Source organism: Salmo salar, chromosome ssa14, assembly GCF_905237065.1.
Source record: "Salmo salar chromosome ssa14, Ssal_v3.1, whole genome shotgun sequence".
Taxonomy (NCBI): Eukaryota; Metazoa; Chordata; class Actinopteri; order Salmoniformes; family Salmonidae; genus Salmo; species Salmo salar.
The window spans coordinates 82,084,372-82,100,068 of NC_059455.1; the positions used below are offsets into that span (position 1 = coordinate 82,084,372).

General features: G+C 42.7%; 1 protein-coding gene across 3 annotated transcripts in view; it reads left to right on the forward strand.

The window, feature by feature from the left end:
• zgc:86598 (Casein kinase II subunit alpha) overlaps window positions 1–7,229 on the forward strand; it is a 20,437-nt gene extending 13,208 nt beyond the window's left edge. For 2 of the 3 annotated variants that reach the window (XM_014142712.2, XM_014142713.2), the window contains exons 5-13: window positions 73–123; window positions 224–283; window positions 3,763–3,846; window positions 4,467–4,577; window positions 4,662–4,763; window positions 5,385–5,485; window positions 5,760–5,908; window positions 6,259–6,348; window positions 6,502–7,229. In XM_014142712.2, coding sequence (XP_013998187.1) covers window positions 73–123; window positions 224–283; window positions 3,763–3,846; window positions 4,467–4,577; window positions 4,662–4,763; window positions 5,385–5,485; window positions 5,760–5,908; window positions 6,259–6,348; window positions 6,502–6,617 — 864 coding nt within the window. In that variant the 3' untranslated portion in view covers window positions 6,618–7,229. The remainder of the gene's footprint in view (window positions 1–72; window positions 124–223; window positions 284–3,762; window positions 3,847–4,466; window positions 4,578–4,661; window positions 4,764–5,384; window positions 5,486–5,759; window positions 5,909–6,258; window positions 6,349–6,501) is intronic. The other variant, NM_001141340.2, reaches the window with a different exon arrangement.
• Window positions 7,230–15,697: the final 8,468 nt, after the last annotated feature.

Consider the following 15,697-nt stretch of genomic DNA (forward strand, 5'->3'; position numbering starts at 1 on the left):
AATGGTTTTACTAAACATATTTGGTCTGTGTTTATGAACATTTCAAAAATGCATTTTGTCTTATGATTGCAGTCCCGGACTCCAGCCCTGGTTTTTGAACACGTTAACAACACAGACTTCAAGGTAAGTAGCATCATTTGTTTCCATTCAGAATGGAAGCCTTCGCTTTAACCGCACATGTCATTCTAGTGAACCGTTTTTCTTTCTTTTTCGTTTCTTGTAGCAATTATATCAAACGCTATCAGACTACGACATACGGTTCTACATGTACGAGATCTTAAAGGTAAGACCTAATTATGGGGGGGTAGACAGCGAATGGCTGTCCATTTAAAAGTGCGTCTATATATACACTACCGTTCAAAGTTTGGTCGCTTAGGAATGTCCTTGTTTTTGAAAGAGAAGCACATTTTTTTGGTCCATTTTAAAATAACATCAAATTGATCAGAAATACAGTGTAGACATTTTTAATGTTGTAAATGACTATTGTAGCTGGAAATGGGTGACTTTTAATGGAATATCTACATAGGCGAACAGAGGCACATTATCAGCAACCATCACTCCTGTGTTCCAATGGCACGTTGTGTTAGCTAATCCAAGTTTACCATTTTAAAAGGCTAATGGATCATTAGAAAACCCTTTTGCAATTATGTTAGTACAGCTGAAAACTGTTGTTCTGATTAAGGAAGCAATAAAACTGGCCTTTAGACTAGTTTAGTATCTGGAGCATCAGCATTTGTGGAATCGATTACAGGCTCAAAATGGACAGAGACAAAGACCTTTCTTCTGAAACTCGTCAGTGTGTTCTTGTTCTGAGAAATGAAGGCTATTCCATGTGAGAAATTGCCAAGAAACTGAAGATCTCGTACAATGCAGTGTACTACTCACAGAACAGAACAAACTGTCTCTAACCAGAATAGAAAGAGTGGGAGGCCCCAGTGCACAACTAAGCAAGAGGAGAAGCACATTAGAATGTCTAGTTTGAGAAAGAAACAGACACCTCACAAGTCCTCAACTGGCAGCTTCATTAAATAGTACGTGCAAAACACCAGTTTCAACAGTGAAGAGGCGACTCCGGAATGCTGGCCTTCTAGGCAGAGTTGCAATGAGAAAACCATATCTAAGACTGGCCAATAAAAAGAGAAGATTAAGATGGGCTAAAGAACAGACACTGGACAGAGGAACTCTGCCTAGAAAGCCAGCATTCCAGAGTCGCCTCTTCATTGTTGATGTTAAGACTGGTGTTTTGCGTGGCAAAACTGTGGCACTGTGTTGTGACACAACTGCACATTTTAGTGGCCTTATATTGTCCCCAGCACAAGGTGCACCTGTGTAATGATCATGCTGTTTAATCAGCTTCCTGTCAGGTGGATGGATTATCTTGGCAAAGGAGAAATGCTCACTAACAGGGATGTAAACGACACCTGCCACTTACATTAAATGTCACAAGCATATTATCCACCTGGTACTGGACTGTTATGTTAGAGTGGAGTCAGGCTGCATCAATGACATTATGGCCTGACATCGGTAGGTTATAGGCCAGTAACTTGCATTCACCTCTGAGATTAGCCTGCATTCTGATGCACGGTTCCTGTACTGTATTTAGGACATGTTATAGAGCTTTAGGGAGGACTAGGGTGGGGAGCATCTAGTCAGTCTCTCTCCCGCTGGGGAGGGGATTTAGCCTAGCTGCTACAGTGTTCATTTTGGCAGCTGTGTTAGATTGTTTTAGTCTTGGTCACGTTTTAGCAATTTTATCCTTCGTTAGTTTTTAGTTATCAATCGACTAAAACGCTGGACAATTTGTCTAGTTTTAGTCACAGTGCATTTTCTTCCCATTTAAATAATTAATATTTGCCCTTAACGTTCATAATTGGCACAATCAGATAGCCTTGTCCAACTAGGCCTACTGTCCCCTCTTATACCTTAACTGGCAACATTGATATTGTGGCAGATTGTAACCAATGCCAGCCATAATAACCATACAGGCTATAAAGCCTTGGCTACATGCTAAACAATTGGAGGGGGGTAAATAACTGTGATTTCACTGAAAAGTGTAGAATCTGAGCTTTCCAACAATGCTAGAAGTATTACTGTACTCTTAAAATTCAGCAAATAGCATTTTGTTTTTCCAGTCGGATAAAAGGAACTACAACTCTCATTTGCAGACCTCGAGAGTGGCAAAACAGATGAATAACGGCGCATGTGGCAAAATAGATCTTCTCATGTGATCAGAGCAAAAATTGCCTATACGAAAGCAAAGATTATCAAAGACATTGTTTCTAATTGAGGGAAGTTGCAATTAAAGTGTCCTGGCTTTGCGGCAGTTCGAAAGAGGCGAGTGATTGAATGACCTCCCTGGAACTGTGTGTGTGGAAGAGCCGGCTTTGCTCAAGCAGCCCGCGCATCTGAAAGAAGTTATCAGCCATTGAGAGGATAGCATTAAATATTCTGAGAAGCCATGCATGCTTATGATTGGACAAAACAGTTGTAAAGGAGACTCAATGTTTTCGTGAACAAAAATGAAAAGTAATTTTAAATGTTAATTTAGTAATTGTTTTTTCCCCAGGGTGTCTTATAGTCATTCGTTTTTGTCAGGAAAAATAGATGGTTGACAAGTATTTTTCGTTGTAGTTCTTGACGAAATTAACTGAGCCGCTGCTGAGGGCATCTCTTCACTGTGGCGAGCAGGATCTCTGAGCTGGGCAGGCGAGGAAGAGGCAACCCATATGTAGGAGATGTGCTAAAAGCATGAGGATTTATGAGTGGACAGGCCTGACACATTGTGCCTCTCTGTACTCCCAGCCCAACCCCTGCTCAGCTAGGAGTATTTATATCACAGCTGCTTCTCACACCTGAGACTTCATCACTTTATTATGTAGCCTGTATGGATGGATGAAAACCTGCTGATTTTATATTTATTTTAATAAAAATTAACCATATACCAAATTTGACTCTGAGGACAATGGGAAGATACTGTACTTTTGTCATCTTTCTATCTATAAATGGCTGGTGGTGGATTACAGTATTATGGTCTGTCACAGGGTTCACCATGGTTTGCTGCTCTATGACAGCTCTTTCTCAGTGGTAGCAGTCTTGTTGATACCTGCTGCCAAGCTAAGGTGTGCTAAGCTGGATCATGGAAAGCTCTCCCCAGCCCACAAGCACGGAAAAGCATCTGCTCCTGTCCTTATCCCACAGACTTGGCCTTCTCACATATCTGATGCTCTCTCCCTGGCCTCACTGATGTAGCTGTCAGAGATCTGGAATTAAGGATAGGAATCCCAATCCATGGTTGTTAGCCTATAGAATAGTAGTGATCTCAGATTATGGGACAAAAACCTGCAGCTCTCTGGGAGAAGGGTTGATGAAGATTACTGGCCTATAGTGTCATCTGTGCTTTCCAGTAGGATTATTGTATTTAAAATGGATTTATTAAATCAATTTAAGTGCTGTGTAGGGCTATATGCTGACAGTGGGAAAGCAAATGAATCATTACACCATCACCACTGATGATACTCAATAGGTGTTGGCCAAGTATTTTCCATGATGTTTACGTCAGTAGGACTGAATGCAGCCGTAAAGATGACTGACGGGGCTATTGTCCCCGCTTAATTGCCTGGAATACGTGAGAGGGACCTGTTATTCGCCTGAACACTGGCATTTTTGTTTTCCGTTGCACAACTTTCTACCTGTTTCCTAGTTTACCTGAGCCAGTTGCCAGCTGTTTCTGCTCTCATCTCTCCTCTCTGTTCCCACCCACAGGCCCTGGACTACTGTCACAGTATGGGCATCATGCACAGAGACGTCAAGCCACACAACGTCATGATTGACCACGAACACAGAAAGGTACTGGCCTGTTTCTCCCTTTTTCCTCCCTTCTTTCCCTGATTGGCTGACTTACTCCACCAAAGACCAACGTATGGGGGGAGTATTGCCCCACAGTGTGCGACTTGTTTAGTTGGTTCACGAAGCACCCGGTCTCATCTGTGATTGGTCCAATTGTAACATACAAGGCATTTAGCCAATCGTTGATCAAGGCACTTAACCCTAATTTGCTCCAGAGGTGCCGTACTACTATGCCTGACCCTGTAAAACAACCCGTCACTGCACCTATCTGGTGTGTGTGACAATACACCATCTTTTTCTTTTTTTACCTTTTTCATTCAGTTAGTAGGATATTTCATGTTGCCTCCTGAGGTAAGACACATTTCAGAGAGTCTTTGGTTTATTTTTCTAATATAATTTTTATTTAAGGTTTTGTCCTGCATTGTGACTTGAAAGTGTAGAAATCTAATTAATTGATCATCTGATTCTGTATACACAAATAACAACATTCATGTATTCCACCCACATGCATATCTGCTAAGTTTCAGACAATCTCCTGAGTGTTTGTTTGATCTATCTGTGACTATAAAGTCCTGGCTGTTTGGTTCTAGTGATGTAGCTGTTGATTGGTTGTTTTCTAGCTTCGCCTTATAGACTGGGGTTTGGCAGAGTTCTACCACCCTGCTCAGGAGTACAACGTACGAGTGGCGTCCCGATACTTCAAGGGTCCAGAGCTGCTAGTCGACTACCAGGTCAGGCAGTTCTCTGGGTTTTTAGAACATTTGCCCCGGTGCCGTTGACTGTGCCCTGATGCTGTTGACTGTGTTCCTGTATAGATGTACGACTACAGTTTAGACATGTGGAGCTTGGGCTGCATGCTGGCAAGTATGATTTTCAGGAAGGAGCCTTTCTTCCACGGACACGACAACTACGACCAGGTGAGAGCTCAGCCACCATTTCAAATCAACCAAACTATATTTTGTATTTATTTTTTTTTTTTTATTTTTTATTTCACCTTTATTTAACCAGGTAGGCAAGTTGAGAACAAGTTCTCATTTACAATTGCGACCTGGCCAAGATAAAGCAAAGCAGTTCGACAACATACAAAAACACAGAGTTACACATGGAGTAAAACAACATACAATCAATGATGCAGTAGAAAAAAAATTAAAAATAAATAAATAAATAAATATATCAATCAATTACATTGTATCTGTATAGTTCTTTAACTAAAATGTCAGTTTTAATAGTAACCTGGCCTTAACCCCCAAAGAGAAGACAGAATATTACTTTATTGTCCTATGCACACATGTCCAATGTTAATGTGTGTACTGCTTTATCCTAACCCCTCGTGTGTGTATATGTGTGTATATATATATGTATGTGTGTGTGTGTGTGTGTGTGTGTGTATATATGTGTGTATATATATGTATGTATGTATGTGTATATATATGTATGTGTGTATGTATATATATGTGTATGTATGTATGTGTGTGATGTTCAGACAGCAGGTGCTGCCCCCCAGTGTTTAATGCATGTCAGTCTCGTTTGTTTTGCAGCTTGTACGAATCGCAAAAGTCCTGGGCACAGAAGACCTTTATGACTACATTGATAAATACAACATCGAGCTAGACCCACGGTTCAACGACATTCTGGGCAGGTAGGTTGATCTCAAATCTCCATGTTAGTGTTGCGTCTATCTGTCAGCGTGTTTGAAGGTGTCAGTTTGAGCAAGACGAGGCATAGAATCACATGAGTAGTTTTGTGGGATGCAAGGTGATTTGTGGATCAGCGATTCAGCACATACCCAACTGCAACACACTAACACTTACCGTGTGACCATTTATGCTCTGTCAAGTGGTGGGAGAGGTTTGAGGAGAGGCTGTGTCCATGTTGTATTGTTGCTGATTGTTTCGTCTCTTTTTGTTACCCAGACATTCCCGTAAACGGTGGGAGAGGTTTGTGCACAGTGAGAACCAGCACCTGGTGAGCACCGAGGCTCTGGACTTCCTGGACAAGCTGCTGCGCTACGACCACCACGCTCGCCTCACAGCCCGGGAGGCCATGGACCAGCCCTACTTTTGTGAGTTGCACCTCATTATCCATCTCTCTCACACCCACTCACTGTGGACCAGCCCTAGTTCTGTGAGCTGCACCTCATTATCCATCTCTCTCACACCCACTCACCGTGGACCAGCCCTAGTTCTGTGAGCTGCACCTCATTATCCATCTCTCTCACACCCACTCACCGTGGACCAGCCCTAGTTCTGTGAGCTTTAACGTTACCTCCCTGTTATCCATAGTTTCCGTGTCAGTTTTTCCAGTCTACACTGGAATATATTGGACTGTCATGAATCTCTGCACGCCATTTGTGTATTCAATGACGTGTTATGTTTGCTTGTGTGATTGTCATGGAGTTTGTCTCTCTGTCAGACCCCATTGTGAAAGACCAGGCGAGAATGGGCTCTACATCAGGGCTGTCGACTGGTTCAACCCCAGTCAGCTCCTCCAGTATGATGACAGGTAACACACACAGGGTCTGATGATATGTCTGCAGAGGAGGATGGTTATTGAGTAAAAACAGAATCAATTCTTGTGTGATATTTTGTAATGGAGGAAGTCCCCAGCCACTTCCTCTGATGCGGTTTTCTTCATCTTTTAATTTCTCTTCTCCAGGCATCACCTCCATGTCCTCGTCGCAGCCCCTGGCTAATGTGGCGGGCTCTCCTGTGATCTCCTCCCCCAGTGCTCTGGCCACTCAGGTCCCAGCCGCTGCCGGGGCCCAGCCCTGAACGGTGCCCTGGGATGGACCCTCTGTCTGGCCTGGCCTACCCAACCAACAACCATTTTTATGTTGAGTATAACAAAGGAAAAGATATTAGGTTCCCCCCTTTTCTTCTTTGTTTTCTTCCATTTCATACAATAATTCTATATTGAGATCCGGGGGAGAGAGAAGAGAACAAACATTACTTGCGTCTGTCTGGATAAAAACTGTAGCTGCGTTCTTTCATGATGACGGTGTCTAGAAATGCAACAATGTAGAAAGTAAGCAAAATGGATAATAAAAATAATTGTATATGTCCCTAAAGTACATGTTTGTTTGAGGTTGTTTTCTATGGGTCGGAGGTTTTTGGTTTTTTAACAACCGATGGTGGTCACATCAAATGACTCATGGGCTGCTTGTAAACACTTTGTTAAATACGTTTTCTGTTGGTCATATTTTCATCATTGAATGGCACCCCGGATTGAGTTATTTCAGTGTCATCTCTAATGTTTTTATCACGAGGCAGTTTCACAATGATTATGCTTGTTGTTTGGTTGTGGCTATTTCAGGCTCATTGATCAAACTTTTTGTACAAGGGTTACGGTGACATATGACTGTGTTTATAAAATGTATTCAATAAGCCCATGTTGTTTTTACTACATCCAGTGTGTAGTTCCCTCTAGTTTAAGAGACTTCACTGACCCATTTGTTTTGTTAACTTGTGTTTGAAACTGAGATGGAAAGTGGAGACCATGGAGAAAGTCCAGTTGGGTTGATAAGAGGCTTACTTTTCTCTAAATCTGCTTGCTGAGTTGCTTACCTTACAGAGAACTCAGGCAAGGAAAGCACCCAGAATGAATAATTCATCTCCTTTTTTTTGTACAATTGAATAATTAAACAACCATGTAAGTAGATGCATCAATGAGACCAGGAATGGACTCTAACTCTGTAGCTAGAGGTGTATTCTGAGATTCAATTTGGTTTAATAGATTCAGAACTGGGTGAGTTAGGGCTCTATTAAATCTGTTAGTGTGATTATGACATTTAAAAGGCAATCGTCCTGCTTTAGCTGAGATTGCATATATCGTCTCAATCGGAAATGACCTTCATTTATATTAACACTTCAGCGATCCAGGTTGAATAAAGCCCTTACTGTAAATAATGGCCTGAAAGGCTGCAGCTCAGTGTTCAGTATCTGTCAGGAAGGACTAGGAGTGAACACACCCCCAGGGTTGTGTTCAGAAGGGAATAAACATTTTGAAACTGGAAGGTACTATCTGAACTGGTACAGTATGAACACAACTTTTTTTGTTTTCCGTTGCAAAAGAATGTGCCTTAGAGGCGGACACTTACGAGAACCTGTAGATTTGGTCATGTCAAGTGGAGAAGACCCGGCCCTCAAGCAATGCAGTCTCCCTAACAGTGGGTACATTCAACAGCAGTACATGTTATCTATTAGATTGAGTACTGCTGAGGGGGTTTTCCCTGCTGTGAGTGAGTCACAAGGAGGATAGTGTTACAAAGTCAGTCCTCTGGTTAATTGATACAGGCAACCTTTACTGGATGAGGAGCAGAGCACCCACCTAGATCTCACTGAGTCCTGGGTCAGTGCTGGGTCCACGGGTAGCTGTGGCCTAATTACCTATATAGTGTTCTACATTTGACCAGGGCCTATAGGGGGGATCAAGTTGGCATTTGGGACACAGCCTGGGAATCTAAACCCAACGTAGTCTTCCCATGCTAGCCCAGAGTCTCCCTACTATCTGGGGAAGGTTAGGAAGGGAAACGGCACAGGAACCATGGGGCCCTGGACCTGCCAGCTGAGTAAGAGAATTGGGGTGACGTGGAGGGCTGAAATGTGTGGGCCCCTACACAGACAAGTGAGACAGTTTTTTGGGGGGGACTTGTGTGTTGACCTCGTAGTAGACTTATGGGGGTTGACCTGAGGTAACGGGCTTTCAAGACCTCTGTTTATATCTGTTGCTAAAGTCTCATCTTTCCACGTTCTGATTGCCCACATTGAGTAAAATAACTGATGAATTTCCACTAGATAGCATACTTACAAAATCAATTGGCCATTGTAAAAATACAAACTTAATTTAAGAGGGTTAGGCATACGGTTACCAGTGTGGATAAAAATCTGATTAAGAAATTGTAGAAATAGGCTGGATTTGACTTTGTGGCTGTGGTAACTAGTGACGACACAGCCAGAGGAAGTTGGCGATGAATTGATTGATTGGGTGAAAGGTCTGTGGGAGCAGTTTACAGGATGTCATGTGTGCAACTAAAGGTGAAAAAAAAACCTCAAGATAACCTTTACTCTACACACTCATATAAAGCTCGCCTTCCATTTTGGCAAATCTGACCATAACTCTATCCTCCTGATTCCTGCTTACAATCAAACAGGAAGTACCAGTGACACACTCAATAGGGAAGTGGTCTGATGACTCGGATGCTACATACTGGACCGTTTTGCTAGCACAGACTTGAATATGTTCTGGGACTCATGCGATGGCATTGAAGAGTTTAACACATCAGTCACCGGCTTCATTAATAAGTGCATCGACGATGTCGTCCGCACAGTACGGTGCGTACATATCCCTACCAGAAGCCATGGATTACAGGCAACATCAGCACTGAGCGAAAGGCTAGGGCTGCCGCTTTCAAGGAGCGGGACACCAACCCGGACACTTTTATAAGAAATCGCACTCCCTACCAAACAGGAACTCTATACCAGGCGGTGTCAAAGGAAGGCCCTAAAAATGGTCAGACTCCAGCCACCCAAGTCATAGACTGTTCTGTCCGCTACTGCACGCAAGCAGTACTGATGCAGCAAGTCTGGAACCAACAGGACCACCTTCTACCCTGAAGCCATAAGACTGCTAAATACAGAACCAGTCAAAAGTTTGGACACACCCACTCATTCAAGGGTTTTTCTTTATTTGTACTATTTTCTACATTGAATAATAGTAAAGACAAACTATGAAATAACGTGTAATCATGTAGTAACCAAAAAAGTGTTAAATCAAAATCTATTTTATATTTGAGATTCTTCAAAGTAGCCACCCTTTGTCTTGACAGCTTTGCACACTCTTGGCATTCCCTCAACCAGCTTCACCTGGAATGCTTTTCCAACATTCTTGAAGGAGTTCCCACATATGCTAAGGACTTGTTGGAGGCTTATCCTTAGCTTTCTGGTCCAACTCATCCCAAATAATATCAATTGGGTTGATGTCAGGTGATTGTGGAGGCCAGGTCATCTGATGCAGCACTCCATCACTCTACTTGGTCAAATAGCCCTTACACAGCCTGGAGGTGTGTTGGGTCATTGTCCTGTTGAAAAACAAATGATAGTCCCACTAAGCGTAAACCAGATGGGATGGCGTATCGCTGCAGAATGCTGTGGTAGCAATGCTGGTCAAGTGTGCCTTGAATTCAAAATAAATCTGTCACCAGCAAAGCACCCCACACCACCTCCTCTATGCTTAACGGTGGAAACCACACATGCAGAGATCATCCGTTCACCTAGTCGTGGCCAAAAGTTTTGAGAATGACACAAATATTCATTTTCACAAAGTCTGCTGCCTCAGTGTCTGGATATTTGTGTCAGATGTTACTATGGAATACTGAAGTATAATAACAAGCATTTCATAAGTGTCAAAGTAATTGTCAATAAAAGCCATGAAGTTGATGCAAAGAGTAAATATTTGCAGTGTTGACCCTTCTTTTTCAAGACCTCTGCAATCCGCCCTGCCATGCTGTCAATTAACTTCTGGGCCACATCCTGACTGATGGCAGACCATTCTTGCATAATTAATGCTTGGAGTTTGTCAGAATTTGTGGGTTTTTGTTTGTCCACCCGCCTCTTGAGGATTGACCACAAGTTCTCAATGGGATTAAGGAGTTTCCTGGCCATGGACCCAAAATATTGATGTTTTGTTCCCCGGGCCACTTAGTTATCACTTTTGCCTTATGGCAAGGTGCTCCATCATGCTGGAAAAGACATTATTCGTCACCAAACTGTTCCTGTATGGTTGGGAGAAGTGGCTCTCGGAGGATGTGCTGGTACCATTCTTTATTCATGGCTGTGTTCTTAGGCAAAACTGAGCCCACTCCCTTGGCTGAGAAGCAACCCCACGCATGAATGGTCTCAGGATGCTTTACTGTTGGCATGACACAGGACTGATGGTAGCGCTCACCTTGTCTTCTCCGGACAAGCTTTTTTCCAGATGCCCCAAACAATCGGAAAGGGGATTCATCAGAGAAAATGACTTTACCCCAGTCCTCAGCAGTCCAATCCCTGTACCTTTTGCAAAATATCAGTCTGTCCCTGATGTTTTCCTGGAGAGAAGTGGCTTCTTTGCTGCCCTTGACACCAGGCCATCCTCTAAAAGTCTTCACCTCACTGTGTGTGCAGATGCACTCACACCTGCCTGCTGCCATTCCTGAGCAAGCTCTGTACTGGTGGTGCCCCGATCCCGCAGCTGAATCAACTTAAGGAGACGGTCCTGGCGCTTGCTGGACTTTCTTGGGCGCCCTGAAGCCTTCTTCACAACAATTGAACCGCTCTTCTTGAAGTTCTTGATGATCCGATAAATGGTTGATTTAGGTGCAATCTTACTGGCAGCAATATCCTTGCCTGTGAAGCCCTTTTTGTGCAAAGCAATGATGACGGCACGTGTTTCCTTGCAGGTAACCATGGATGACAGAAGAAGAACAATGATTCCAAGCACCACCCTCCTTTTGAAGCTTCCAGTCTGTTATTCGAATTCAGTCAGCATGACAGAGTGATCTCCAGCCTTGTCCTCATCAACACTCACATCTGTGTTAATGAGAGAATCACTGACATGATGTCAGCTGGTCCTTTTGTGGCAGGGCTGAAATGCAGTGGAAATGTTTTTGGGGGATTCAGTTCATTTGCATGGCAAAGAGGGACATTGCAATTAATTGCAATTCATCTGATCACTCTTCATAACATTCTGGAGTATATGCAAATTGCCATCATACAAACTGAGGGAGCAGACTTTGTGAAAATTAATATTTGTGTCATTCTCAAAACTTTTGGCCACGACTGTACTCTGCGTCTCACAAAGACACAGTGGTTGGAGCGAAAAATCTCAAAATTGGACTCATCAGACCAAAGGACAGATTTCTACCGGTCTAATGTCCATTGCTGTTTCTTGGCCCGAGCAAGTCTTCTTATTGGTGTCCTTTACTAGTGGTTGCTTTGCAGCAATTCGACCATGAATGCCTGATTCACACAGTCTCCTCTGAACAGCTGATGTTGAGATGTGGCTTTTACTTGAACTCTGAAGCATTTATTTGGGCTGAAATTTCTGAGGCTGGTAACTAATTAACTTATCCAGTGCAGCAGAGGTAACTCTGGGTCTTCTTTTCCTGTGGCGGTCCTCATGAGAGTCAGTTTCATCATAGCACTTGGTTTTTGCAACTGCACTTGAAGTAACTTTCAAAGTTCTTAAAATGTTCCATATTGACTGACCTACATGTCTTAAAGTAATGATGGACTGTCGTTTCACTTTGATTATTTGAGCTGTTCTTGCCATAATATGGACTTGTTTTTTTCTTCAAATAGGGCTATCTTCTGTATACCACCTCTACCTTGTCACAACACAATTGATTGGCTCAAACGCATTAAGAAGGAAATAAATTCTACAAATGAACTTTTAACAAGGCACACCTGTTAATTGACATGCATTCCAGGTTACTACCTCATGAAGCTGGTTGAGAGAATGCCAAGCGTGCGCAAAGCCATCATCAAGGAAAAGGGGGGCTACTTTGAAGAATCTCAAATATATTTTGATTTGTTTGACACTTTTCTGGGTTTCTGCATGATTCCATATGTGTTATTTCATATTTTTTATTCTACAATGTAGAAAATAGTAAAAAATTAAGAAAAAGTCTTGAATGAGTAGGTGTCCAAACTTTTAACTGGTACTGTAGTTAGTTAAATAGTTAACAAATAGCTATGCAAACTGTCTGCATTGACCCTTTTGGGGCTAACTTTGTTACATACACTGCTGCTACTGTTTACCATGTGTCACTTTACTCCTAGTTATATATACACATATCTACGTCAATTACCTCATACCTATGCACAGACTCTGTACTTGTACCCTTTGTATATAGCCAACTTATCGTTACTCAATGTGTATCTTAATACGCATTTAACGTTTCTTTCCGTCTGTATTGTTGGTTAGGGCCCATAAGTAAGCATTTCACTGTTAGTCCACACCAGTTTACGAAGCATGCGCCTCAATTTTTTAAATGTTTTTGCAGGCTAAATAAAGGCATACTGTACTGTCTTTGGAAAAGGGAGGTGAATGGAGGGAGGGCGTTAAACGTAGGCTATGACACAAGGTTGCAAGTTTGAATCTCAATGTGGCCGTTTTCCAATCTTACCCAACATATTTAACTAATCACATTTCTATCTTTCTATCCCGTTTGGCTCAGTTGGTAGAGCATGGTGTTTGCAACGCCAGGGCTGTGGGTTCGATTCCCATGGGGGACCAGTACGGATAAAAAATGTTTAATGAAATGTATGCATTCACTACTGTAAGTCGCTCTGGATAAGAGCGTCTGCTAAATGATTAAAATGTATCCTTCCATCTACTTGGCAAAACAGGTATTTTTACTGCTCAGAGATCCAAATATGACTTTCATACCCTGATTTATTAATAATATAAAAGTATTTTGGATTGAGTCCATCAAGAACAGTTTGAAATGCACACACTGCGTCCAGCCGGTGGTAGCATTGCTTCAAGAGGGAGTAATGAAAGTAGTGATTCACTAAAACACAGTGGATGACCTTTACTGGCGGGCCTCATTCACACTCTTACACAATACATCACACAACACTCCCACTCAGCTTACTCATCACACCAGACAGTACCAGGAATGGACAGTGGATGACTGAAATGTTTTATTATTTCTATACAACTGAAGGTGGTTTCTTCAAAGGCTGACAGAAGGCGACTTCAATGCGGAGAACAGAGACAAGGCTGTGTGTCTGTCTGGTGAGGTGTAAACTAACTACACCTGTACAAGAGTTGACCTGATATCAGAGAAACTGGGCTAGTAACTAGAAAACAACAATTCATGATGTGCATTCATTTTGCGTAGGCCTAACCAGCTATGCAGATGGGGGCGGGTGGGTTAAATCAAAGTGCCCTCGACAGGCCACTGTGACCCTAAACTTCAGCAACAGCATTTTACTCCATGTGGGTAGATTCAGCATACAGCTTCCATGTAACAAAAAGCATGGTGCAGAGAGAAAGAGGGCCACGTTTCAGTACAGGTTATGAACATAGAGCCACCCAAGTGTGCTCCACTCACAGTGTATGTCCCATACGCTCTGGGGTGGTGTGTCCCTTAGGTACAGATCTAGGATCAGCTTACCCTCAATCTTAACCATTAGTGGGGAAAATGCTAAACTGACCCACGATCAGCGTCTAGGGGCAACTTCACCCTACTTCGTCCCATACACCAATTTGCCACATGAGCCAGTGTAAGTGAATAGTCCTACCTGTCCTAACATCAATTACATAGTGTAGGTACAGTACAAATAAACCTGTTGGTTATCATCCAAGTGCACCCCACCTTATTCCTAGAACCTTCCCACCTGTTCTCATCTGCAAGACCACTGAATATTAAAGCTAGAAAGTAGCATCATGACAAAAATATATTACAGTAAACACATTATCAGGGCATTGGAACAAGGGTCTTTGCTATCCGGTATCCTTGGGACGTCCAACTCCGACGTCACCCCATAGAGCTTGCCAGATTGTAGTCCTAAAAAACGGAAATGAGCTACCTTAGGTTCGTTCAGCCATAGCCTATGTGGAAAATGAAATGGGGAAAGAATAGGGTTTTGGGATAGAAGCCACAAATAAGGTCAGGGTTAACACAGGCTTAGGAGATTTTATTTGTTTTGTTCTATGAGATAATATCAGTCAGTTAACATGACCTTTATAGATGAAGCCTTTATGCGCTTTTTGATTACATAAATGCTTCAAAATTCACAAAAAGTGACATTAGCTGATGAAGATTATCTCATAGGAGATCTTGTACGTTGTGTTCTAAGCCGGTGTTTACCACAGACTTTATTTTCGGCGTTTATCCAAAAACCCAACAAAACTGCATTAATTTCCCCATAGGCTTTGTCCAACGAACCACGGCAGAGTTAGTGGCTACAAAAAGACGCCATTACTATTTCTCTCTATTCAAGTTTAAATTTAAAATGTTAAGGGTTATGGTTGGAGTTAGGTAAGGGTTAAGGATGGGGTTGGGGTTAGGTAAGGGTTATGGTTGGAGTTAGGTAAGGGTTAAGTATGGGGTTGGGGTTAGGTAAGGGTTATGGTTGTAGTTGGGGTTAGGTAAGGGTTATGGTTGTAGTTGGGGTTAGGTAAGGGTTATGGTTGGGGTTAGGTAAGGGTTATGGTTGGGGTTAGGTAAGGGTTATGGTTGGAGTTGGGGTTAGGGTTAGGTAAGGGTTATGGTTGGAGTTGGGGTTAGGTAAGGGTTATGGTTGGGGTTAGGTAAGGGTTATGGTTGGGGTTAGGTAAGGGTTATGGTTGGAGTTGGGGTTAGGTAAGGGTTATGGTTGGGGTTAGGTAAGGGTTATGGTTGGGGTTAGGTAAGGGTTATGGTTGGGGTTAGGTAAGGGTTATGGTTGGGGTTAGGTAAGGGTTATGGTTGGAGTTAGGTAAGGGTTATGGTTGGAGTTGGGGTTAGGTAAGGGTTATGGTTGGGGTTAGGTAAGGGTTATGGTTGGGGTTAGGTAAGGGTTATGGTTGGAGTTTGGTAAGGGTTATGGTTGGAGTTTGGTAAGGGTTATGGTTGGGGTTAGGTAAGGGTTATGGTTGGGGTTAGGTAAGGGTTATGGTTGGGGTTAGGTAAGGGTTATGGTTGGGGTTAGGTAAGGGTTATGGTTGGGGTTAGGTAAGGGTTATGGTTGGGGTTAGGTAAGGGTTATGGTTGGGGTTAGGTAAGGGTTATGGTTGGGGTTAGGTAAGGGTTATGGTTGGAGTTTGGTAAGGGTTATGGTTGGGGTTAGGTAAGGGTTATGGTTGGAGTTGGGGTTAGGTAAGG